This window comes from Muntiacus reevesi, chromosome 1, assembly GCF_963930625.1.
Source record: "Muntiacus reevesi chromosome 1, mMunRee1.1, whole genome shotgun sequence".
Lineage (NCBI taxonomy): Eukaryota > Metazoa > Chordata > Mammalia > Artiodactyla > Cervidae > Muntiacus > Muntiacus reevesi.
The window spans coordinates 173,884,855-173,911,436 of record NC_089249.1 but is presented as its reverse complement, the minus strand read 5'-3'; the positions used below and the strand labels follow the sequence as shown (position 1 = coordinate 173,911,436).

At 48.6% G+C, this 26,582-nt stretch overlaps 1 protein-coding gene across 7 annotated transcripts in view; it reads right to left on the bottom strand.

The window, feature by feature from the left end:
• Positions 1-26,582, bottom strand: part of AGAP1 (ArfGAP with GTPase domain, ankyrin repeat and PH domain 1) — a 567,532-nt gene that overhangs the window by 54,520 nt on the left and 486,430 nt on the right. For all 7 annotated transcript variants that reach the window (XM_065917019.1, XM_065917020.1, XM_065917018.1 and 4 more), the window contains 3 exons: positions 19,307-19,461; positions 15,916-16,006; positions 12,834-13,056 (listed from right to left, as the gene is read on the bottom strand). In XM_065917019.1, coding sequence (XP_065773091.1) covers positions 12,834-13,056; positions 15,916-16,006; positions 19,307-19,461 — 469 coding nt within the window. The remainder of the gene's footprint in view (positions 1-12,833; positions 13,057-15,915; positions 16,007-19,306; positions 19,462-26,582) is intronic.

The window sequence follows — 26,582 nt, the reverse complement described above, 5'->3', positions numbered from 1 at the left end:
CCCTGCCCCAGGCTGCCCGCTGGGTGCGGCAGGAGGTGGGGGGACAGGCTCAGACACGCTGTCATCTGGCCATTCTGCGTCCTGCTGAGCCCTGAGGGCGCCTGTGCTGGGTCTCACGGCTGTCTGGTGCCACAGGCAGTACCCTCTGGCCACTGACCCCCCAAGAGCCCCGCGGCAAAGCATGGAGCCCAGAGTGTGGGTTCTGGAGCTGGGCTCCCGGGGACAGACTCTCTGTCCCCAGGTACCTGCCGTGTGACCTCCGGGGGGTTCTGGGAAATGTCGAGTATCAGAATGCTGTGAGACAGCTGGGGACCTGTGCTCAGGGCTGTCAGGATGTCGGGGGGCTGTGTGGGGGGGGGCTGGCCCGCCCGCCCGGAAGTGGGCAGGCATGCGAGAGCCGGCACACTTGGTCTTCACAACGCTGATGGGCCACATGGATCCACCCTGGAGGTTGTGCTTTGCAGGGAGGATGGCGAACGACAGCCTTCTCAGTCTGCCAAGGACTCGCTCGCCACCGCCCCCCCGCCTTTGGGGCTCAGCTCACCTCTGGCCTTGATGGCTTCAGGGTACCAGGTGTCAAGGGCCAAGGTCACCTTGCTTTGGGCCACAGACTCTTCAGTTGCGAAGGTCTTTGATGAGCTGTGTGACCATGTGAGAGGCAGCGGTCTGGTTTGGGGTGGTTCCCCTCGAGGGTATTCGTAGACGGGTGGGTTTATTTCAGGACTTTTGATTCTATACCATTGATCTATATGTCTGTTCTTATGGCAGCATCATGATCTTGGATTATTATAATTTTGTAGTAAGTTTTGAAATTAGGATATATGGTTCTTCCAACTTTGTTATTCCTTTACAAAATTGTTTTCTCTCTCTGAAGGTCTCATGAGTTTCCATACAATGTATGGCATCAGCTTGTCCGTTGCTGCAAAAAACATGCATTTGTAACTCTGAAAGAGACTGTGTTGAATCTGTACATTATTTTGGGGAGTCCTGCTATCATAGAAATATTGTCTTTGAATTCATGAACATGGATGTCTTGTCAGTTATTTGTTCTTGTTCAGTCACTGTGTCATGTCCAACTCTGTAACTCCACAGACTGCAGCACACCAGGCTTCCCACTTCGGCACACTATCTCTCAGAGTCTGCTCAAATTCACTCCATTGAGTCGGTGGTGCTATCTAACAATCTCATCCTCTGTCGCCCCCTTCTCCTTTTGCCTTCAGTCTTTCCTAACATCAAGGTCTTTGCAAATGGGTCAGGTCTTTGCATCAGGTGGCCAAAGTATTGGAGCTTCAGCATCAGTCCTTCCAATGAATATTCAGGGTTGATTTCCTTTAGGATGGACTGGTTGGATCTCCTTGCAGTCCAAGGGACTCTCCAGAGTCTTCTCCAGCACCACAGTTTGAAAGCACAATTCTTCAGTGCTGGGCCTTCTTTATGGTCCAATTCTCACATCCATACATGAAACTGGAAAAACAATAGCTTTGACTATATGGACTTTTGTTGGCAAAGTGATGTCACTGCTTTAATATACTATCTAGGTTTGTCATAGCTTTCCTTCCAAGGAGCAAGCATCTTTAATTTTACGGCTGTGGTCACCATCCACAATGATTTTTGAGCCCAAGAAAAAAAATCTGTCATTGTTGTTATTGTTTAGTCACTAAGTCGTGTCTGACTCTTTGTGACCCCATGGACTGTAGCCCACTAGATTCCTCTGTCCATGGGATTTCCCAGGCAAGAACACTGGAGTGAGAGGCCATTTCCTTCTCCAGGGGTCTTCCTGACCCAGGGATTGAACCTGAGACTTCTGCGTTGGCATGCAGATTCTTTACCACTGAGCCACCAGGGAAGCCACAAAATCTGTCACTTTCCACTCTTACCCCTTCTATTTGCTGAAGTGATGAAACCAGATGCCATGATCTCAGCTTTTTGAATTTGAGTTTCAGACCAGTTTTTTCACTCTCCTCTTTCACGCTCATCAAGAGGCTCTTTAGTTCCTCTTCACTTTCTGCCCTTAGAGTGGTATCATCTGCATGTTTGAGGCTGTTGATATTCTCTCAGCAATCTTGATTCCAGCCTGTGCTTCTTCCAGTTGGGCATTTCCCATAACGTACTTGCATATAATTTAAACAAGCAGGGTGACAATACACAGTCTTGCTGTGCCCCTTCCTAAGGCTGAACCAGTCGGTTGTTGGTCTCCTTTAATTTCTCTCAAAGACGCTTTGTAGCTTTCAGTATACAGGTTGAATTTATTCTTCAGTATATTATTCTTTTAGATGCTTTTGTAAATGGAATGGTACCCTTAATTTCTATTTTGGATTGTCCATTTCTTGTGTATAGAGCTACAACTGAATTTTATGTATTGCTGAGGTCCTTTATTAGCGCTAATATTTCATTGTGAATTCCTTTAGATTTTCTATATACAAGATTATGTCATCTGCAAATAGAGACAGTTTTACTTCTTCCTTTCTAATCTGAATGCCTTTGGTTTCTTTTCCTTGCCTAATTCCCTGGCTTGAACTTACAGTACAAAGTTGAAGAGGAGTGGAGATAGCAGACTTGTCTTGTTCCTGATTTAAGGGTGGAAGCTTCCAGTACTTTACCATTAAGTTTGATGTTAGCTGTGGGTTTTTCATACATGTCCTTTATTAGGTTGGGGAAGCTTCTTTTTATTTCCACTTTGCTGAGTGTTTGTATCATGAAGGGGCACTGAATTCTGTCAAATGTATTTTCTGCATCTCTTGAGATGACTAGTATTTGCCCTTTAGTCTATCAATGTGGTGTATTATTACATTGCCTCACTTTTGACTGAACCAACCTTGAATTCCTGGGGAAAATGACATTTGATCATAGTATATAATCCTTTTGTACTAGGGCAGACATAGAGATATAGCATCTTTGGGATGGCATACTGGATATGCCAGGCCCAATTAGAGTGTGGTAAAGAAAGAGGACTGATAACCTGGGTCTTCAGAAATGAGGCATAAAGTCCAGGGACTTGGGCTAAGACTGGGAGAGAGATTCCACACAGGCTGCGGGCATTTGTTTACACTGCCTGGTGTAGACCAGGGCTTCTCAAATTTTAGTGTGCCTAAGAATCACCTAGAGAGCTAAAACTCGTCACTGGGCCCCACCACAGGGACAGTGGGGCCCAAGAATGTGCACTGCTGACGCTGCAATAAACCACTCTACAGACACAAAGCCAAGTAAACACGGACCACATCCTCTACACCAGCGCCTGGGGGGCAAGGGCCACCTGCCTCTCTCACCGCCGGCACGCGGGGCCCAGGCACAAAGCCGGCCGGGTGTTCCAGACAAGAAGAGCCCAGGAAGCTTCCTAAATACGATTCCCTTTCAGCATTAAATCCGCACGATTAAGTGGGTGGATTCATGACTAGTTTCATCTTACAAACGAGAAAATGCCCGGGTTTTTTTAAAAATCACTATCACAGAAGATGCTGCCTGTGGAACCAGAACTATTCTCTGGTCCAGCTCCACATTTCATCATGCAGATAATAAAAAATATCGGTGTGAGGCTTTTGGGAAAACAAGCTGAATGTTTTCAACAGACACTGTTGGGTCAGGGATTCAGGCAGGAGAAGGATGTGATTATGGGAAAATCTGGGGCTTGAACCCTTTGACTACACTGGCTCATTCATCGGTTTAGGTATCAGCACTCTTTTTTAAGAAAACTTTTAATTCAGCACTGTTTTCCACAGAAGCTCTAAGGATTAGCACTGACATCGGAAAATAAAGACTTCAGAATCATGACTGAGTAACTTAAAAAATCAGGTCTGCCATATGAATGCAAACTAAAATGAATGATGCTTTATTATCCTCAAGTTACCATGAATGGGGCTATGAGATTTTATACATGGAAAGATATTACAGTTACATTATTATACATAATAAATTTACAGTAATAATATCTAAATGCAGACACAGGCTGGTAGGAGTACAAACTGGGGCCAAGGGGAGGAGAGAATGGATACGTGTAAATGCAGTGGTACCTCTAGATGCCACAACTGGCCATCAGATGTGGCCACGTGATGCTGAACAGGAAAAGGACAAGAGCAGCTGGAGGACCAGAGATGGGTGTCAGAAGTTAGGTCCTGAGTTCAAATGACCTGTCCCTTAGTCCTGGGTGACCCTAAGTAAATGGCTCCAGGACCCTGACCTCACAATCTCTCCACCTGGGAAAAGGGGGGGGGGGTAATCATCCAATGTTGCAGGATGGCTCTGTGCTCAGAAAAAGTGCCGCATACCCTGTGAGCTGGGCTTCCCAGGAGGCACTAGTGGTAAAGAACCCACTTGCAAATGCAGGAAACACAAGAGACACAGGTTCGACCCCTGGGTTGGGAAGATCCCCTGCAGGAAGGCATGGCAACCCACTCCAGTATTCTTGTCTGGAGAATCCCATGGACAGAGAAGCCTGGTGGACTATGGTCCACGGGATCACAAAGAGTCGGACGGGACCGAAGCGACTTAGCAACGCACACTGTGAGCTCTGGGCCCAGGTTTATTTGCTTCGGCCTCTTCCTCATTATGAGGAAGAAGAAAGCAGAACCTCGCTCAGAAGAAACAAAGTTTCTGGTGTAAAATGATCCAAACGTCACTGAGAGAAAGGACCCTCTGGAAAATTCTCCACTGTGGAGGAATCAAAACACAGGCAGTTGTTTAAGTATTTCTAGGCACCTGCTTAGAACGTCTCTCATGACACATAACTCAAGCCTAAAGGTTCACCTCCACATCACATTGCTCCATCTACGATCACAAGTGGATGTGGGCTCAGAAGTGGTTAGGGCGCCTACAAGAAACAGATGCTGGCCGATGACTGCATTTTCAGCTTTACATGATAGTAAAAATCCTTACACATAAAAAATTCCTGATTGTCTCCATGGCTACATTTCAGAAAGTAAATGAGAGAGATTTTCAACCCAAGACAGCTCCCTGGTCGGAAAGCTGGCTCCCCCACACTTGTTTCCTGTGGGATCAAATGAAAGACGGGTTCGCGTGCGGCAGGCAGACGTGATGAACCAACAGCACTATTTCGTCCACCTGCTTCAAAGGCAGATGATGGGAGAGTTATGCTGCAAAACGTGGATCCCACTTTACTTAACCTAATGGAGAGCCTTGTTAGATCCGCCTTTCTTATAATTAGGGCCGGTCTATCCCGAGAGCTTAATCAGAGAGTGCTGCCAATGCGTGGATTCCTTCCACACTCCCTGCCTGCAGTTTACTGGAGGAATAGCTCTGTCTGTTGTCAACTGTAATCTTCAGGTATTATTTTTGAGGCAGTGTTAATGCACTTCTCATTTGTACATTTCTCTAAATGGCTTAATACTTATAGTGGAATATTTCTGATCTGGGTGCAGAGCTCAGGGAAACCCTAGCTTATTTAGCAACGTGCTAATGAGGACCATCCAGTCAAGAAGAGTCTCTGAGTTACAGCTCTGGGGTCTGATTCCAAGCTGCCCTGCTCCAAGAAGTCACTAAAATATCTGAAGTCAAAGACTAGGTCCCCCAAGCAGCTGCTGGGTTTGCTGAGCCACGGACGTGTAAACTTCACAGGCAGTAAATGTCATTCCTGCGCGGGGGACGGCGTGCCTGCAAACCGAAGGCTCCTTGAAGCCGGCCAGTTGTCCCCACATGCTCAGGACGCTGTCCCCGCCTGGACCCGAGGCTGGGAGGGCAGGCCCCCCACCAGTTCCGGAGGCTGGGGCCAGGGCATGCCCGCTGACAGGCGCGCCGTGATGACAGAAATGCACCCGGAGTTGCAATTAGTGGCACTGTCATTTTCGGGGGCTCCTGCCAATTAATTAAGCCTGTCAAACAGAAAAACCACGGCGCTCACATGATAATTTATATTGGAAGAGACCAGCCTGCTGGAGCACAGCGGCTCCCTCCGCAAACAGAATTCTTCCCTCCGAGCGCGGAAACGCATAAGAGAAAATAAATAAAATAAAACAACAACACAACAGGGCGGGTGGGGTGGGGTGGGGTGGGGGCTTGGTCCTGCATGGGGAAGAAGAAAGTGAGGCTGTCCTTGGGATAATTGTTAACTCTGATCGCCAGAGTCGAAGACGGGCTGATTAAAACTCCCGAGGAGCCCCCAGCTCTCTGAACCCTCTGCGTCCGTCTGGGATGACAGAATCAGAGGAGTTTATTCATACCATTAAGCCCCAGAGAACTTAATTGAAAGAAGAGCACAGCCCGGACCTTGACAAGCGGGAGGTCACAGTAATTGCTGCCGGACATATTTAACATTAAGATAATCAGGCCATTAATTACCCTTTGGATCATTAAATCAGCCAGTTGCAAAATGAAATTTCTGCCTCTATTACTCACTTGAGAGACCACAGGGGTGGCCTTTAATTTATCAGTGAGCTTGAGATACAAAGGCTGGGCTGGGGGGAGGGCAGGCAGGGAGGGGAGAGGGGGTAGCCCCCCCCGCACCCCCCTACTCCCCCCGCACGCGGTGGCTCGGGCGGCAGAGGCAAGGCATCAATCCGCCATGCTCGGTGATCGTGGCAAATTAACTAGGTAAGATAACCTCCGCTTCCAAAGGCAGAGGCTGGGGGTATGTAAATAGATGAGGGCAGACAGGGAGATCAGAGTCTGCACACCACTTAGCGGGATAATAAAGGAAATCATCCTTGATTATCAGTGCTAATTTGGACACTGCCGGTAGCTTGTTATGCGTGTTCTGAGTAGCATTTAATTAATTCAATTGCTTGTTAATGAGGGAAGTGACATGTGGGGAGCAGATGTCACCCAACTGCAGATGGGTTCTGGTCATCACGGCAAAGTCCTTTTTTTATCCACCCCCCCTCCATGTTTCTCTCCCTGCCCATTTTTCTTTTCTTTTTTTTTTTTAAGGAAAGAAAATAGGAAAAGGTGTCAAGCATAGAGGAACACTCAAAAGAGACAAAACACCGACCTCAGCGGGGCCAAGAACTGTTGAAAAATAATAAGATGAGACAATCCTGGGGCCGTGTGGGTCCACACGTTCCCCGAGGCCGCATTTGGATCAGTGCATCTTTATGCCAGAAATTTGAGCCCGAGATTACGATATTGTGATCTTAACGATCAAACCTAACGAGACAGAGACGTGGCCAAGTGGGGCTGCTTTTAATATCTCGGAGGGAGCGGTGGGGATCCAATTATTTTCAGTTTGGATACATTTCCCCTTTATCAATATCTCCATGTGCATAAATAAGATGAAAGTGGCGTTCAGAAATCAAAAGGACACGGAACTCGGATCACCGGGTGGACCTGCTCGGCCTGCGAGTGTGCAGTCTCTCCCACGCAGATTCCTGACGTCCGGCCCCACGTCCTCCTCCTGGACTGACAGCCTTTTAGAGGTTAAAGACAAGAGGGGCGCCTAGGGGCCCAGGTGAACTGACAAATGACGGAACCCAGAGAAAGGATGCTCAGAGAGGGAAGGGAATGCACACCCATCGGCAAGCTGGGTTCCCTTCCGAGTGGGATCAAAGAGATGGCGGATGATTTCAGTTGGGCTCAGAGCTTTTCCCAAGGGCTCTTTCATGGAATTGAAAACGCAAGCTCTCCACTTCCAGGTTCCTTTGATTTCCTAGACCAAACCGGCAGGCCCCCAAAGCACCGTGTAAACAGGCTACCTGCCGTGAAATGCAAACAGCAACTGGTCCCTGCACACCCTCCCGGGCTTCGGCCAAAGCCCGCCACCTGCAGACACAAAGATGGGAGATGAAGAGAGAGAGCCGCTGAGCCCAGCAGAGTTCAGCTGCTGCCAAGAGGAATGCGGCTCCGGAGGGCTCTGATCGGCCATGGTAGGACATTCTTTTCCCTGCAAGTCAATCGAAAAAGCTTCTAAAGTGCAAGGGGGATGGGATCGAGAAGAAGGACCTGCCTTCAGTGATGCAGACCGGCCCCAGAGAATACCAGCGCGTGGCTGAGCGTGAGAGGATGCACACAGAGGCTTGTTGAGACAGTTTCATTGTGTGCCAGGAATTTTGCTCACACACGATGGGCTCCGAGGCTGCAAGACCCCCTGACATGTGTATTCCAAGCTAGGCAGTTTTCTGTCTCACTCATCCACACCAGAAAGATGCACGTGACTGTTTTAATATCTTTACCTCCGAATCGTGTCCTGACACGGGTACTGGAGCCTTGCCTGGTTGCTCCAGGCCCCGTGAGTGTCCATAAGACAATGTACCGTCGGGGGCAACCACACACTCAGGCGCTGACCGGCCTGCACACAGCAGACCGCCCCTCCATAAGCCCCTAACGCTAGTTCTCTCTGTTCCCACCTCGCCTCTACCTCTGCAGTCCCATTTACAATCAATATTTTAAGTGTGTGCTTAAATGGTATCAATAGCAATTAGAGGGGAATTCTGATTCCACCCCAGATGTAGTTAATTGTTACCACATCGATCTCTAACCAGCTCCTTTCTCCAAATTAAACCTCCATCACAGTGGGATGAAGGGCACCCTCTCCCCTCCCATGACAATAAATTTAATATCGAATGCACTGGGAAAAAAAAATGGCAGTTGTTGCAGAATCCATCCAAAAAAAGATTTTTTTTTTTCTTCCTGGGAGTAATTAAAAGATGCTTTTCTTGACTAATGATCCCCCGGTTTAGGAATGGGAAGTCAATACGCCTTTGCCGCCGTCAGCTTCGATTGATCTCCGTGCTGTTCAAGTTTGAACGGCAGTTCTCGGGGCAGCTGAGAATCGCTGGAACCAATTATGAGCAGCCCGAAGCTGGCCTAATCAGGGTGCAGGGGACAGACGGCTGGTCAGAGGACCCCTTTTCCCTGCGTCCTGTATCACCTGCAGGCCTGGGCGACACCATGAGAGGTGGCTTCAGGTGTTTTTCTTGGAGAAGGGTCTGCCGTGTTCTACTTCCCCATGGTCCTGAGTGCGTGTGTGCGTGTGTGTGTGTGTGTGTGTAAGGATCTGCTGTGTTCTAGTTCCCCATGGTCCTGAGTGTGTGTGTGTGAAGGATCTGCTGTGTTCTATTTCCCCATGGTCCTGAGTGTGTGTGTGTGTGTGTGTGTGTGTGTGTGTGTGTGAAGGATCTGCTGTGTTCTACTTCCCCATGGTCCTGAGTGTGTGTGTGTGTGTGTGTGTAAGGATCTGCTATGTTCTACTTCCCCATGGTCCTGAGTGTGTGTGTGTGAAGGATCTGCTGTGTTCTATTTCCCCATGGTCCTGAGTGTGTGTGTGTGTGTGTGTGAAGGATCTGCTGTGTTCTATTTCCCCATGGTCCTGAACTTGTGTGTGTGTGTGTGTGTGTGTGAAGGATCTGCCGGGTTCTATTTCCCCATGGTCCTGAGTGTGTGTGTGTGAAGGATCTGCCGGGTTCTATTTCCCCGTGGTCCTGAGTGTGTGTGTGTGAAGGATCTGCTGTGTTCTATTTCCCCATGGTCCTGAGTGTGTGTGTGTGTGTGTGTGTGTGTGAAGGATCTGCTGTGTTCTATTTCCCCATGGTCCTGAACTTGTGTGTGTGTGTGTGTGTGTGTGTGAAGGATCTGCTGTGTTCTATTTCCCCATGGTCCTGAGTGTGTGTGTGAAGGATCTGCTGTGTTCTATTTCCCCATGGTCCTGAACTTGTGTGTGTGTGTGTGTGTGTGTGTGTGTGAAGGATCTGCCGGGTTCTATTTCCCCATGGTCCTGAGTGTGTGTGTGTGTGTGTGTGTGTGTGTATGTGTGTGCGCACACACGCATGCATGCGTGCGTGCTGGGGGAGGAACAGCACATTTCTAATTATATGCCACTGTCAGAATGAATCTTCTGAACAAGACAGAATGGACGGAGCTTCTCGGGAAAACAGCTGGGCCCCTTTTGAAAGAATTAGACTGGATATATTGCACTTGGCTTTTCCTCAGATGGAGATAAAAATTTATTAAAATATTTCTTTTTAGTATTACCTTAGGGCCACATTAGCGAGCCCTCCAGCTGTTTGCGCTAGCGAGCACTGCTTTTGCGGAGACAGCAAGGTGGGGCGGGTGGGGGGCGTATCTCTCCTGGTCTTGGGGAGGCAGGGACCAGGCCAGGCATTCCTTCTCACATCGTAGGTGAAATTCCACGCGGACATTCCAGGCCAAACTTTTTCATTTTCCTTTCTGTTTGAGGAGAATGCAGGCGGTAGCGGAGGAGGTGGGGGTCTGGGTTTTCATGATGCGATTATGTTGAGTGGTTTCTGAGTGTATCTGAGGCTCTCCCTCTGTCCCACCAGGACCACCACCTTCAGACAGGCCTCCCTGTCTCCGCCTCTTCCTAGGATGCTGCTGGCTGCCTCTGGTCCTCCGGGGAAGAGGTGGGACATCCACGAACACATGAACAGCCCCAACGGCCCGCCCTCTGCCCATCCCCAGTGAGAGTGAAAGCCGCTCAGTCGTGTCCGACTCTTTGCAACCCCATGGACTATACAGTCCATGGAATTCTCCAGGCCAGAATACTGGAGTGGGTGGCCTTTCCCTTCTCCAGGGGAATCTTCCCAACTCAGGGATCGAACCTAGGTCTACTGCCTTGCAGGTGGGTTCTTTACCAGCTGAGCTACCAGGAAAGCCCGCCTACCCCCAGAGTTGCTGTCAAAGCACTGCCCCTGGCTCACGAGGTCTTTGCTCCGTGGCCTTGCCCTTCCCCATCCCTCACTATATCCATGGCTCCACCTCTCCAGGGGCCCCCAGGCTTCCTTTGGCATTCCTGTCTTTGCCTAAGCCTCCACCACATGCTCTCCACACCACTAGGCCTGGAGAATCACCCCATGGTTCCAAGCCCAGCTCAGAAGACATTTCTCCTGAACTTCCCTGAGACCATAGACCCCTCCCATCTATGAATGCCGCTGGGTTCTGGCATCCTTGGCCGGCTCTGAGCACATACACCAATCACTGCAGACCTAAGGTCATCACCTGGCGACCACTTCTGTTCTATGAGAAAGCACTCGATGAGTATTTGCTGAGTTTAATTAAAACTACAACTCCAATTACCAAAGGCACAGTCAATTCTCAAACATGCTTTATCTTCTTAAGAGTTGAACAGAATTTAGAAACTCCGAAGTTACACTGGGCAAGACCACATAACCATACCATCCTCACCATAGGAAGTTCATGACAATGACTCCACTTGTGAGAAGGGAAGACTCAAATGTCTGTAAGCTGTAAAGATACAATACGTATGATCTTGCACAGAAGGGGAAGTCATACACTCAGGAACTTAACTAAAACACTCAAGACAGAATAATAAAATACTCTTACACACAGTCTTCACTTATGAAGACGAAACTATTAAGAAATATTTCCCAGTTAAAAACTTAACCTACATCTTTGTTTCTAGTCATTCCAAGCAGCTTCTAGTTATGACAGATGGAAAGACGAACTCTTCTAATTCATAGTAATAAAAATAGTGCATATGCTCCTTTTACACACAAACTGTAAGATGTATAAAGCTAATCTTTTCCCAATTTACTTCAACATTTTCTGCATTCACACAATAAGCTCAATCCAATTTTCAATCATTTTTCTTTTTCGGATCTAATTACCCTCTAGGGAAACTACATGTATGAAAAAATACGTATTAAAACACGAACTAATCTTTGAAGAATGCCCGTAGTGGATGAACCAGTAGATTTCCATATTAGCGTTATATCAAAATCTAAAAACTATAAAGTCTATCACTTCTTCAGTTTGTAGGACAGTTGCCCACAGGGCATATCACACGACATAACTTATGTAGGAGCTCACAGCACTGAGCTGAGAGGTTTTAAACAGAGAGACGCCATGCACCTTTCAAGGACCCCTACCCGCTCTCCACAGAGCATCTGATACGAAGAGTAGGGTTAATGACACCGGCTTCATTCTCTCAAGTGAACCAAAGGGGGCACCCCAAATTCATTTTTCAGCGTTGGTGAAGCCCACCAACCTGCCACATCATCACTGCTTATCGGTAGAGACCGACTTCTTACCCTTGTGTGTGGCCCACCCATAGACGGACACCCAGGTTTCCTTGCCTGATCACCGGCAAGACACATGAGCGCTGGTGCTGGGAGACCCAGCGTCCCCCTTCACCGTGCACACACCTGAGACGTGAAGGCCGTGCTCACCCACCACACCTCTGCTTCCGACGCCGGAAAATGCCCGCTCAGAACAGCCTTGGAGACGGGACAGTCCACCCTGCCTCCGTGAAAGAGGCTTTCTCAGAAGACCCGTCATTTTATCACCTCTTAGATACATTAAATATGCATGTATACTCAAACACGGCTTATAATTGCTGTAAATGAAAAATGAGAGACAGAATGGTCTCAAAATAAATGCGTTTTTTAACACTGGGTAACAATTAACAGTAATGAGGAGCCACCACACGTTACGTACGCCGTGGTTGGTTGATTAAATGTGTTAAGAGATATAGTTTAGAAAATAAAATATGTTTGGTTACTATCAACTCACTTAGTGAGAGGTCAGAGGGGAGTGGAGCCAATGGAATGGAAGTTTATTAAAGACATAAGAATAACAAAATCAAAAGAATCCCAAATTCTGTAATTAGTGTTAACAGCACAGCTTATGCCTATTAGAAATGTATTAATTAAAGTGATATATTCATCAGGTTAGAAGCTTAATACGTCTCTAAGAGAGGGAGAGGAATCCCCAAAGTGTAAAAACAAATGTAAAGAATTAAGGAGCTTGAATTATCCGCACCTGCGGAAGACCAATTTTAAACACAGACATTTCGGGCTGGGTTATCAGCCTTCCCACGGGTGGCCAGGGTGGTTCTTGTGGTGGCTGTCGCTAAGGTCACTCCCGGTTCTGCTGAGCAGTAAGCCGCGTGAGCACCCGCCTCCCCGCACCCCTACCTTGTGGAGTCCAGCGAGGGCTTCGTCCGCCCCTGGGTGCTCTCCTCCCAGACGCTGTTGGCCAGCTCGTTCCCGATGGACGACATCACCTTGATGAGCTCAATGGGCCAGTCGTCGAGGTCCAGAGACCGGACTCGAGAGAGGTGGGTGCCGAGATTCCGGTGGATCCCTGAGCACTCGATACACATGAGGGCTCCCAAGTTCAGACTGGCCCAGTTGGGATCTGCGGGCGGAGAAAGGGGATGCCAGATGCGATCGGACCGTCATCACTCACTCCCAAGGCCCTTGGATCTCAAGAGCAATATGGCTAACCAGACTTCCCACTTCAGCACTCCCTCCTCGGAGTCAGGGCCTTAAACGTGCTCCTTTGGACACCACTTGCAACTGTCTTAGGCTTCTCAGGAGGTCTGATGTGATGGCGGCAACTTTCAAACATCTAAGGCTCTGGCCAAGGCCTTAGAATTTTACACACAATATACAACTGAAAGCATTGGTTTGGAGAGAAAAATGCACATCTGGGTACTTCCATAGGCTTCCCTGGTGGCTCAGATGGTAAAGAACCAGCCTACAGTGTAGGAGACCCAGGTTCGATCCCTGGGTCGGGAGGATCCCCTGGAGAAGGAAATGGCAACCCACTCCAGTATCCTTGCCTGGGAGATCCCATGAACAGAGGAGCTTCGTGGGCTACAGTCCAGGGGTCGCAGAGCGTCAGACACGACTCAACGACTAACACCCCCAGCGGGCAAGCCCCTTGAGCAAGCAGACACACAGGGAAACGAAACGAGGCATGACCTGGTGTCTCCTGTGGGATGGCTGCTGACGCAGGGAAGGAGAAGCAAAGAGAGGGACAGCTGGTCATTCCCAAAGCTGCAATGCCCCGGCACCCTCCTGCATCAGGGGCACATCAACGTTCTTAGTGACATGGGCGTGCTTGCAAATTTCAAAGATGAAAGAGAGGCACGCCACAACGAGAAAGTCGGACTCTCAGTGATCTTATTTAGGGGTAACCAGCCAAGCAGTTCCCATTTCTCCATCCTTCAGTGCTGGCAAGATGGTTAGGTTTTGGCTCAGCACGGTCAACCCTGACTCAGAACAAATCGGAACAGGCTTTGGGCTGTGACACTGCACACAGACATCACATGAGTCCAGGGAACAGCCCTGGGGCGCCTGGTGTGGAACCGCTGACCTGGTCAGAAGCCTGAGGATTCAGGCCCAGGGCCGGCTTCATGCTAGAATCACTAGCTTATTTCCAAAGAGGGGGCTGACCTTGACTGTCAATGGCTTTCACCACTGACAGAAGCAAATAAGGCTTAAATCATCCAGGAATAATCAATACCTTACTCCAGGTAGACTTGAAGAGTCAACAAAAAAACCAGGTAACTGACATCATATTTATTTGGAATCATTCTATAAATGGCAAATGACCAGGAGTGACTTCACGCTAATTCAACAGAAATCAGCCAGCCATTTGTTTAACATTTAACATAGCAAGGCAGGAAGGGTGTGGAGGAGATCATGGGGTGGCAGGAGAAGGGGGGACACACGAGAAGAGGGGTCTGTGACCTCAGAGATGGTCTTGGTTGGGGAAAAAGAAACGAATGCCTGCAAAAATAATAATAATGGTAACACATAAAAAACCAAATGGCTTTGCCACTGTGTCACCTCTCATGCCCTTGACCTCAGTCCTTCTGTCTTCCCCTTGTCTTCTGAGAAAACACAGCGCGGTGTTAGATTAAATCCTGCTCCGTGACTGGCTCTTTTGGTGACCTGGGATGTCTAACTTGACCCTTCAGACTGTTCATGTCCCTCTAGGAGCGGGACCCACTGCAGCGCCAACTATTAGTCACAAGAATTAAGAGAGACCATGTCTGGAGGGATTGGACACAGACCTGAGAGATAACGTCATGTTAGAAATGGAAGCTCAGGATCGCTCTTCTCTCCATATTTGTCAAACGTGGCCTCACTCTAAACAAACGGGCCCTGGGGCCTCCCCTGAACCAGTCTCCCCTTCCCACTCACCCTCCCCAGACTGGGCACTCGCCCGCCTGGCCCACTCCCAGAAAACTCTCTCGCCCTCCAATTGGCCACCGTGAAGCCAGTGAGCCACGGAATATTCCCTTTAAAGGGGTCTTCCAGATGGTGGTGGAAACCATCACCGACATGTCTCCCCATGGAGGTTCTGAGAGTCCTCAGATTTTGTGCTGTTAAAGATCTCTGATAAAAACACACTTCACGTGATGACTTCTCTTCTAACTTCATGGCATGACGTGGCTTGAAAGTAAAATTTTAAATTTTAAACAAAAGAAAATGCTTTAAAAAAGTCCCTCCAGGAACATGCAGAAGAGACCTCTTCTGTCTCCCGGAGACCACAGACTTGGCCTCACCGTCCTGCTCTTAGCTGCCCCGCCAGCTGGGGTGGTCTCTCTCCCAGGCGGGCTCTCCCCTTCTCTTTGATGTGTGACAGTCCTGAGTTCTTCCTGTTAAGGCACCCCAATCCTACCTGAGCAGCAGCTGGCCTCTCCCTGAACAAACCAGAGCCACCCAGCCATGCGTCCTACTGCCCCCCTGACTCCCAGCGCCTCCCTCCCCACCTCCGGTCCGGCCCACTTTCTGCACCAAGTCTGCACGGGGTGTCCCCCGGGTGTTGGATACGGCACAGAATGTGGGCAGCTGACCAAAGCCCTAGCTCCGGTGGTGTGACTGTGGCTCATGGGGTTGCCAAGAGGCATCAGCAGGACTGGTGATAAGCCAGAGTGGAAAAGAATATGCAGAAGCATACGCACAGGGACAACTCAGTCACTCTGCAGAAATTAACACAACACTGTAAATCAACTACACTTCATGTAATCAAAAAAAAAAGAGAGAGAGAGAGAGAGAAATACTTATGGTGCCATCAGAGAGGCTTCTGTGAGAAGGGCACTGTGTTAAAGTTCAAACATTGCAAGGCCTTCCACGCCATTAAATCACATAATGCACCTTATACACCGGATGACAGACATGGGTCTGCAGCAGTGTGGGCTGCGTGCGACCACCCCACCCCACTCTGTCCAGGGCGAAGCCTCCGGTCCTTGTGCATACTCACTCTGGGTCTCGCAGTCTACGCAGTGGGAGTTCCCGCGGATGTTCCGTATCGACTGCAAGGCCATGGCCTCACTCTGGCTGGTCAGCCGGGACTGGGCACAGAGGGAGACATATAAACGGAAGCCATATGAGAACCCCGAGGTAAGTGTGCATGACTGCTAGTAACACCCGAGAACCATCGATGGATCGTGAGCAGACATAACATGAGGTTAGGTTCAAAAACGGGACTCCTCTCTAGATGTCTTTGGGCTTCCTAGGTGGGGCTGGAGGGAAAGAACCTGCTTGCCAATGCAGGAAATGTAAGAGATGCGGGGGTTCGATCCTTGGGTCAGGAAGATCCCCTGGAGGAGGAAGTGGCAACCCACTCCAGGATTGCTGCCTGGGAGATTCATGGACAGAGGAGCCTGGTGGGCTACAGTCCACGGGACTGCAAAGAGTCAGACACGACGGAGGGGCTGAGCCCAGCACACTGGCTGTCTCTGGGATGGAGCCCAGCTGATGGAAAACGCGTCAGGAGCATGTGGTGAGATGCGTCAGATGACAGACTCGGTGCCCAAGACAGGTCTGGTGGTTTCTCGTCAGGAGACCACACCCCCATCACACTGCGCCTCGGAGACTCACTTCCCATTTCTGGTTCGGCCAGTTGTCACAGCAACAAGGCCACCGTGTGGTGGGGGGTGGGGGTGGGTGGAGAGGACTGTGCGGGTGGCTGGGGGCATTTATACCTCAACACGTACTTAATTGTCTTTTCTGAGAAAGTCAGAAAATACAAAGGGGGAAAAGAACAACATAAAAATGAGAAACTATCAGAGCTAAGTTTTATTAATAATTTGATATCTATTCTTCTAGCCTTTCTTTGAAAAAAGCACATGTATATAGAGAGAAGTGCTTTAAAAAAAAAACGGAACAGAATATGTTACTTTGGAATCTGTCTAATGACATAGCATCATCTCTCAATGGCATCATATAACCTCTGGCATCATTTTAATTCATTTATTTATTGATGTGATGGGTATTCAAAAGTTTTATTTTTTTTATTTTAAAATTTGATTTTGGATGTTACTGATTTTCAGTCTTTCGGTACAAAGACTTCTTAGAGAAAGTGTCATAATAACTCTGGCATCATTTTAAATGACTGCATAATATTCCACTTATGATGACTTATTTATGAAGCTTTCTTTGATGGGCATTTGGGCTGTTTCCAGCTTTCCTCTATTATCAAGAGCGCTGTGAAGGATATGTTTACTGCTAAAACTTTACACGAATTCGCGATTATTTACTAAAGATGAATTTTTCAAAATAGAGGTGGCCAGTAAAAGAATGTACCTTGTAAGGATTTTAAGGCTTATGATGGACACCTTTAATATAATGGTCAAAGCCAAATAAATCCCAGAGGACACTTGGAATAAGCTTGATGTTTGTGTAAAAATTATTCACAAATTGAAGCATCGGTATGTCAAATTGTTTGCTGTTAAATAATTGATACCTGACCATTTAATCACAAACTATAATTTATTAAGTGCTACCATTAGAGTAGCATAATACATCATTAAGGTTTTATTCCCTTTGCTTAGATGCCCAAATATTCAAAGTGTGTTGAACAATTTCTGTTGGCATCTGGAGTGAGTGAGTGAGTGTGTGTGTGTGTGTGTGTGTGTGTGTGTGCACACGCACACATGTGACTGCCTCTGTCTATCTTTATAACCTCTGGGATTGCCACAAACTGATTATCCACGGGCAGCTAGAATACCTCATAGCCCATTCTTTTCCCTCCAGCTGTTCCTTGTGGGTATTATTTCCATGTTGTGCACCTGCACGCCTGGTCAGCAAATGCCCAAGGTGAACGGGTACGGGTCTGCCTTCCTCTGTGCCCAGCGAGTCCTCCTTCCAGGAGCGGTGTCTGCCTGAGAAGGCACACGTTCAGGGACAGAGGAAGGGGAGCACCTCAAGGCTGGTGTTTGCATCGGGTCCAAAGGTGATGCTGGCCATGTTCACAGAGCAGGGAGCTGGGAGGAGACCGGCAAGGGTGTGAACCAGAAGAGGCCAGCGCCGTCCTCCACCTTCCTGAGTCTGATCACCTGGTGTGGGTTCAGAGTCCGATGTGAGCTACTATGATTTTTATGCAAAATTTGGAGATGTGTTTTGTCTGTTCAGCCAATTCCTGTTCTGAAACCGGGTTCCTGAGCTTTGTGGGTGACATGTATCTTTGGTCCCCACTGACAGGAGACTCAGAAGCATCCTGAGTTTGCTTCAGAAGCCACATCTGTGGCCATCCAGGACTTAAGTAAAGCCAAGGTGCTCAGAAATGAAAGGCCCCGACTCTCCCCACTGTGGGTATAAAACTTCTCTTAAAAAGAGAGGCAAATTACATTATAATAATAATGACTGTGGTCTGGTTTACCCTGGTTAAAGAGGGTAATAAAAATAGATACTCCATCTTTCTGAAAGACAGACTCCCTTCTTAATGACAAAGCTGAACATAAATCATTGGCAGAAATTTCTTTAAATGGTTATAAATGAAATTGCAGGTTGAGAGGCCATGCTCTTTCTCCTGGTTTGTAGTTGTTCACAGTCTAAAAAATAAAAATGCTCTCTAAGACGTTAGTGTCCCAGAGAAGGGGTTTAAAATATCCAAGCATAAAAATAATGATTTTTATAGGAATACTCTGATTGGAAAAAGAAAATGAGAAAAACGACCTTTGTATAAGGACTATTATGGGGCAATAATTCAGAAAATGCAGGTTAAAATATATTTCTCCTGGCTAAACAAATGCAAAGGAATTAACGCTAATTGAATAAAGATACATACCAGGCTCTATCAACGGAATTTAGAAAACAGACTTTTACCTTCCCTTATCTCTCTGCACACTCATATACATGCATGCACTTTTTATTGAAGCCAGTACCAAGGGACAGTTTCCTAACCTGAGATGGATTTGAACTGGGTGGGGGACATTTGTGAGAATGGAACAGGGCTTCTTTTTAAACCAGTGCTTCTTTTCCTGAGGGTATTCTGCCTAAAAACAATAAAAACGGATGTGGACACATAAGCCACAAGGATCCAAAAGATTCCATCCTTTACAATCAAAGGTCAATACTTTACATTTGGGATGACTTTGGGAGAGAAAAGACTTAAAACAGGATACTCTGCCATCCAGTTGAGCTACGATACTAATATACGATGCAGGATACACATCGACAATGCTTTATTATCTCTGTGATCATTTCCCTTTCTGCTTGGAAAAAGTGAGTGTTCTGTGGCCATCTCACAGCCTCACAGGATGCACCCGCCCCCCAACCGCCCGCGCCTGTTTCCCTTTCAGGGTCAGTGGCTCCTGATTTGGGGGCTGGGCTGGGGCTGGGGGCCTGGGGGCGGCTGCTCCGGGTCTTACCTTGTTCTTGCTGCTCTCGCATGACTGCAAGCTGGCGAGGATTTGGCTCTCAATGGCCTGGACCCACGCGTCTCGCTCCTCGTATGTGGTGGCTTCAAAGTGCCACGTCTGGCCAGTGAGGGACACAATGATAAACTCAAAGTTTTCTTCTTGCTCTGAAACACAGAAGAGTGGTGGGGATGAAGAGTTTAGCTTTCATGAGACCGAGGCCCCTCTGCCAAGTCCCCGGTCATGAAAGGGCCTTTGGGTTCAATCGCGCCTGCATGGGGCCGCGGGCACACACAGGACCGGCCGCCCCGCCGCGGAGATCTGAACCCGCACACCTCCAAACACTCCGGATTCGGTTCCTAAAGCCAGCGTGGCTTAGCTGGGTTTCAATCAATGCTCAGGGGAGGAGGAAAAAGGAAAACCAGCGTGTGATGTCAGCGCCTCTGTGCTGGGCACAGATGAAGCGACTCGGGGATATTGTATTGTAACTGGTGTTCTTGATATTGTAAGTCGGTGCTGGGCTCTGAAATTGACAGCGGGCTGAAAATCAAGTGAACCCTGCTCATCTCAGGGTGCAATTTAATTTCCTTACAAGCCCCTGGCCCCGATCCACAGATAACACCAGAGCAAAGACGGAGGCCTCGAGGGCGTCTGTCATTTCAGGGCAGAAGACCAGGTACGGGGGGGAGACTCAGTGTGACAAGCGAGCCAAATACCAGGTGATCTGAAGGGGCACCTTGTGGACCAGGAAGAGGGGCCCCCATGTTCAAAACCCTGCCCCACCAGCTGGCACACGGGAGTCTGGATGAGTTCTCAGCCGTCCTAGGCTCATTTCCTCACCCTTACCACAGGGGCAATCCACCTTCTTCAGCGCGTTGTCCACACAGCTCAGGCCCACAAGGGTCTGGGCCAGGAGACACCCCCCACGGCCGCTGGGGCACGCTGCTCTCATCTACCCTCCTGCCTCGGACACAGAAGGAAAGGCAGAGGAGGTGCTGGGTGGAGACGGCACGGCAGCTGCGGGGACCGTGAAGACGTCTGCACGTGGAGTTCCGGGCGCCACGTCTCAGACAATCGGTGGTTTCCCGTCACTGGCTGCTGGACGGCGCGGAGTCACCATCTCCGGGTGAGCAACCGTTATCAGTAAAGCGAATGACCCAGCGCCCACCTGGCGGACTGCTGCTCTAGCCTCTTGCCTCATTCTTTCTGCTCACATCTGACAAACCTCTGTCTGCCACGCTCCTGGCTCCTTCAGCCTGAGTCCCAGGCACCCCTCATGGCCTCTGACCTCGGAGGGACCCGTACTGCCCGGGCTGGCCCCGCCCCTTCTCAAGGCCCCGCCTCACTGGGAGCCTTCAGCCTCTGAGACAAGGATGCTCCCTGGGCCTCGGAAGTACCTGCAACCACCTGCGGGCCCCTCACCACTTCCCCTTTGGTCTCAGAAGAGAAGCAGCTCTTACTCCTGTGACTGAGAGACCCTCTCATCCGACCTCACTGATCCCGGGCAGGTGGGGACCAAACGTTCGTGTCTCTGTCCTGGGGCCAGGGGACCGCTCCCCTAAACAAACACCGACAGCCACGGACACAGGCCCGCGCCACCTTTTCACGGAGTCTTTATGTATTCTGAGGACAACAGTATCACGCTCTACGCAGCATCAGCATCGCTGCTCTTTCAGAGTTTAACCTGCTGGTGGGGTAGGCCTGAGTCCACCGATTCTGCTCTGAGCAGCTGGTGAAGGCGGGTCAGGGCTTCTCCCACCAGCGCACCAGCCTCACTGGGTCACGTTTCTCCAACAAGAGGGCCCACGACTCCTACCAGCTTCTCACACGTCTGTGACCTTCCCTCCCGGCAACTGTTCAGAGCTCCTGTGATAAGGGTGCTTTGTGGGGGTATGGAAAAGCGCTGGGGGGAAAGGAGCAGGTTGCAGGCCCACCCCATGAAAGGTGCCAAACTGGGCATCATATGGAGCAGACCCAGGACAGCTCAGTGAGCGGGCTGAACGAGAGGGTCCATGAAGCGGGAGGGAAAGGGCGACTGGGATGCCACTGGACATCCAGAGCCAGGAGAACTCTTTTCCAAGAGCCAGAGTGGGATAAAAATATTTTCATATAAAAACTGAAAGAGCCAATGACCAAGCGCCCTTCCCTAATGGAACTGTAGAATTCAGAAGATTCTACAAAGAAAGTTTGAGCCAGATGGGTTGGTGAGCAAATGAATAGATATATATGTAGATACATCTAAACAAAAACTATACCAAATGCTGATTCTCTTATCATGTCTAATTTGGGGAAAGTACCTAGTTCTAGAGAAATTAAAGTGGAGATGGGGACCCAGGAGTGAAAATGCCCTAGGATATTTTGCACTGTTGCGCAGGAGAGTTAAGGACTAACTTTAGACCTCGGTAAATTATGTACATGTGAGAAAATACCAGGGTTCACCTTTATGAGAAAAGAAGTATGTATGACTTCATGACATGAAGCATGTATGACGCCCTAACAAAGAAGACAGAAATTTAAAATATGGTTAAAATCTTTTATCAAACTAGGAATAGAAGGGAATCCTCTTTCCGTGGACAAAGAGTAGCTATGCAAACCCAAAGAACATTATTCTTAAGGATGAAATGCTAGAAGCAATCATTTCACATCAGTTAAAGGAAACCCCAAGGAATCTACAAATGATAAGAAATAATACTCGCAGCTAGTAAATGGGCAAGATAGACGACCAATATAATGAAACGTCCACTGCATTTCTGTATACAAGGATCTAACAGAAATCACATTTAGATGTACCTGTTTATAAATTCATTTCTTTTCATCTGTGAGGGAGGAAAGGAGAGATACAAAGAAATGTGAATGAGCCAAACAGTTCCCTAAAAGCCAAAATACGGAGGGTGACTTGGGACTTGTAGTCAGTGTTAGCTGGTGGGAAAGAGAGAACCTCACACCACATTAAGGTGATGAATTGACTCAAGAGCGTGCGTGGCCAGAGAGGTTTCACTCGTCTTTGGAAGATGAAAGCCTGGGTGGTCCACTAATGATAATGCAATACCAGAAAGGTTCAAAAGAGCAAACGGAAGCAGGGCGTCCCCTGCCCCCAGCCTGGCTGACAGCAGTTCATGAGAAAAGGCTGGGATTGGAAAGGTGAGCTGCAGGAACATGCCTGGATGACCCTGGAAAGCAAAACCATGTTTCACGTCCTAATTGAGAACCCACTGTGCAAACATCCCAAACTCAATTCATCTGACACGGTGTCCTTTTGAGAGGGGGAGTCCAGTGGGGTGACTGTCAAGCCAGAAAGGCACGCAATTAATTATATGAACAGTGAATATGGGAATCAGAACCCACAGTCCCAATACTTTGGTGACCGAGAGAGCCGCAGCCATCAGTGGTAGTGGCTGTGACCGTCCGTGAGTGTGTTGTGTTTCTAGGGTATGAAGCATGTACTCAGGCCCCTCTCAGCCATGGGCAGGTATGTGTCGGGACTTGTGGTCAAGGCGTTTCAATCCATAGTAGCTCACTTTGGTAGTGAAACGCTGACCAAACGTTCTTATGTGAATTTTTTCTTGTTTTAACCGAATGGCTTGGCCTCGCCCTGGAGAGGCAAGAGGACGTTCCTTTAAGTTTTGTCCACGGGGGATCAGGCCACAGCTCTGGAACAAAGATGCCTCAGGTGGTGCCTCTGTTGTTGGGCTGGCCTCTCCCCAGCAGGCCACTCTAAGAGGCTCCTTGCTGAGCTGTGGATGCGGACATCTGGGCTACCTGGAGGACGGGGCCCAACTCAGCGCTGGGAACGCGGGGAGGAGGACGGGATGGACCACCTCCCCACGCCATCTCCGTGCAGCGGCAGCCCACGGGGGGGCTATTCCCAGCCTTCGTTTGGATTTCAGGCCCTGGAGAAGATGTCTTTATACAGAGTCGGTCAGCTAGGTGACCTCATTTCCTGAGGAAGGGGTTAAATCTGTGCATGGAGTTTAGTTGCAATCACTCTACACCAGCAGCATCCATGGACCCCAGCTTCTGCTGACGGCTTCGTGTGTTTCCCTGGATACTGCTGGTATGCAGCTGTTTTTCTTTTTGAGGGAGGTTAGTATGTTGAAAGTTGCTCAGTCGTGTCCAACTCTTTGCAACCCCATGGACTGTAGCCCACTAGGCTCCTCTGTCCATGGAATTCTCCAGGCCAAAATACTGGAGTGGGTAGCCAATGCCTTCTCCAGGGGATCTTCCTGCCCCAGGAATCGAACTGGGGGTCTCCTGCATTGCAGGCGAATTCTGTACCAGTTGAGCTACCACAGAAGCCCAACATGTTAACTTCCCTGATGGAGCAGTAGTAAAGAATCCACTGGCCAATGCAGGAGATGTGGGCTCAATCCCTGGGTCCAGAAGATCCCCTGGAGAAGGAAATGGCAACAACCCAAATCCCATGGACAGCGGAGCCTGGCATGGGGGCGAAAATGGGTCAGACACAACTTAGCGACTAAACAACAACAATATGTTAATACTTACAGATACAGTTAAGAGTTTTCAGAACTGAATTAGATCTGCATTATGACTTTCTTTTGCCTCTCAAGATTTAAAAAAAAGTAAGAAAAAGGATTATAGAACAGTTACATTTTAAATCATGCTACATATGACTTCCATGAAGGAATACTTGTTTCTTTGTAATGAATCTACTGCATGGAATAATAAATATGAAAACAATACTATTGGGCTCCAAGTTTGTGTCAGGAAAAATGCTAGGACTTTCTTGGCATCATCTGATTTACTCTGATCACGTTCTTCTTTCAAGGTAGCCAGCACTGCTTTGTTTCTTAAGAATGAACAAGCATTAAAAAAATTTTTCCTAGGGTGTCCAGTGGGAGGTGGAGGGGTCTCCCCACTTCCAAATGAATTTTTCTGTTATTTTTCCCTCACTCCTGATGGCAGAACATGGTAATGAGCTCTTTTAAAGGTAATTTTCCCAGAAACTCCTGGTTGCTAGGTGCCATATTTCTCTTTTTGTATTTTAAAATTATTATTATATTTAAACTTTTTTGACTGCACTGCTTGGCATGTGGGGTCCCAGTTCTCCCCTCCCCACGCCAGGATCAAACCTGTGTCCTTGTCTTGGAAGGCTGAAGTCTCAACCACTGGACCACCAGGGAATCCCCAGTGTCATATTTCTTTTTAACTCGTCACATCTGGAGAATACGGGGGACACACGGCTGTGGGTCTGGCAGGCATCAGTTGGGGACGTTCCAGCTGCTGTCTTCCTGCATATCCCGCTCCATAGCGAGCAATCCGTCCACACGGGGAGGAGGGACATGCCCACGGACACCAGGACAGTCAGAGCCGGGGATGCTCGTGGCCACTCTGGTCTGTCCTAGTGGGGGGCACATCAACCAACTGCTCTTATCCAAGTAGGGGCCGAAGAACTCCTTCCGTCTCATCTGGGACCTCACTAGACACAGCCCACTGGTTATCCACGGGCGAGAAACCCTCTGCCATCAGGTTCACTACCTGTGGACAGGTGAGAACGCTGCTGACCAGCAGATGGAAGCAGGGGTGGGATGGACCCAATGCCTGCCAGGTCCCCGGGGTCCCTGCAGCCAGTTCCAGCCACCTGTCCTGCAATTGGTTTGGACAAGCTAATCCAGTCTCCTCCCTCCCTTTTTTTTTCTTCTGCCTAAATCCATTTAAATTTCCATCATTTCCAAACGAGTCCTGATGAATCCAGTGGAGAAAAGATCTGTTCCTAATGGGAGCCTCTGAGCTGCTGCTTGGTCATCATCTTCTTAGGTCAACACATGTAAACCTCTAGATTTAGTCCTGGCTTGTATTTCTATACCATGGAGCTGACACTCATTAAGTAAACGGCAGATCTGGGGACCTAAATACTAAATATTACCCCTTCGTCTGTGTGGACAGGACATTCACAAGCTCCTCCCCATGTTCAAACAGGACTTCTATCAGGTGACAGAGCCCTATTTCAACCACCAGTGGACCAGAAGGACCCCCTCACATCCCTGAAGCGACTCTGGGATGCTACTTTAGTATTTGCAACCAGATAAAAAAATAAAAATAAAAATAATTGGCAGTGAGAGGCCAGTGAGTCAGAAAGACAGAGCATTCCTCTCCAACGTCACCCTCATTTAGAAGATGAGGAATGAGAAAGCTGAAGTTCTCACTGGTTGCGTTTCAAGTGTTTTCGTTTCACTACTACAAACTGGCTCTTCGTGACCATTACAGCGGCTTATATTTAATTCATTCTGTAAATATAGAATTCAGCCTGCAGAAATTCCTGACGACATCTAAGGGACAGGCTGTTTCTCAGCCTTAGATACACAGGTGATCATGAAAATTCAACCTCCTGGTCCCCTGGTCGTGAAAAAAAAATCAAAGCCCGCCACACCCAGAGCCCGAAAAGAAAGACCAGTGTTGTCTCACAGTGTAACATTCCAGGGCTTAGCGCTTCCATAAAGTTCTGTGATTAGGCTCACAGGGATTTAAACAGTTTTCTGTGTTTAACGGTTAGCTGTGGAAAGTCCACTATAATAGTATTTTAGCACCATGAACCTGTCGAAACCGACCTGCCCAATTATTCCAAACGACATTAATAACACCGGATATTACACTAATTGCGTCCAGTTTCTATGCAGACGAGGCCCCGTGGGGCTCATTTCGCCTCCTTAGGGGCAAGCAACTCAGCCATCAGACTGATTTCACAAGAAATCCCTCCTCATTACACAAGTCCGGGCTGTCAAACTTTTTTTTTTTAAAGGTTAATGGGCCAATCAGTCATCAATTATTTTTGCGGAATCTTAGCAGGCAAAGGGTTAAAGGGCTAAAGGCAGCTGCAACTGATTTCCACTTGGAGGTTGTTTTCAACAGGGCACGCCTGACAAGGATGCCTTTTGGGGAGCGGTTGGAAGGCGAGACAGACAGAGGCATGCCTCCCGTCTTGAGGGGCGGGAGGTCCGTCTTGAGCTGCCCACCAAGAGAACGAGGGCCCCGTGCTTCTGTGGAGGCTGAGAGGGTCCGGACCCTCCTGCTGGTCGGATGCGCAGTGGCTTAGAAGGGCCTGCCAGATGCAGGTGTACTGTGTATGGTGATGCCGAATAGATCTGTTTCTCTCCTGCATTTGCAAGAACTCAAGGTGTCTGCAGACATCACTCATTCCACGTTCTTCATTGGCCAGATGAGGAGTCTGGTCCGTGTTCCCCAGCTCCCCTACAAAGCTGGAACCTAGACCCTGATGTCCATTTCTATGCATGAAGCTAAGCGTCCTTCTGGATGTAGTTAAAGACAAATA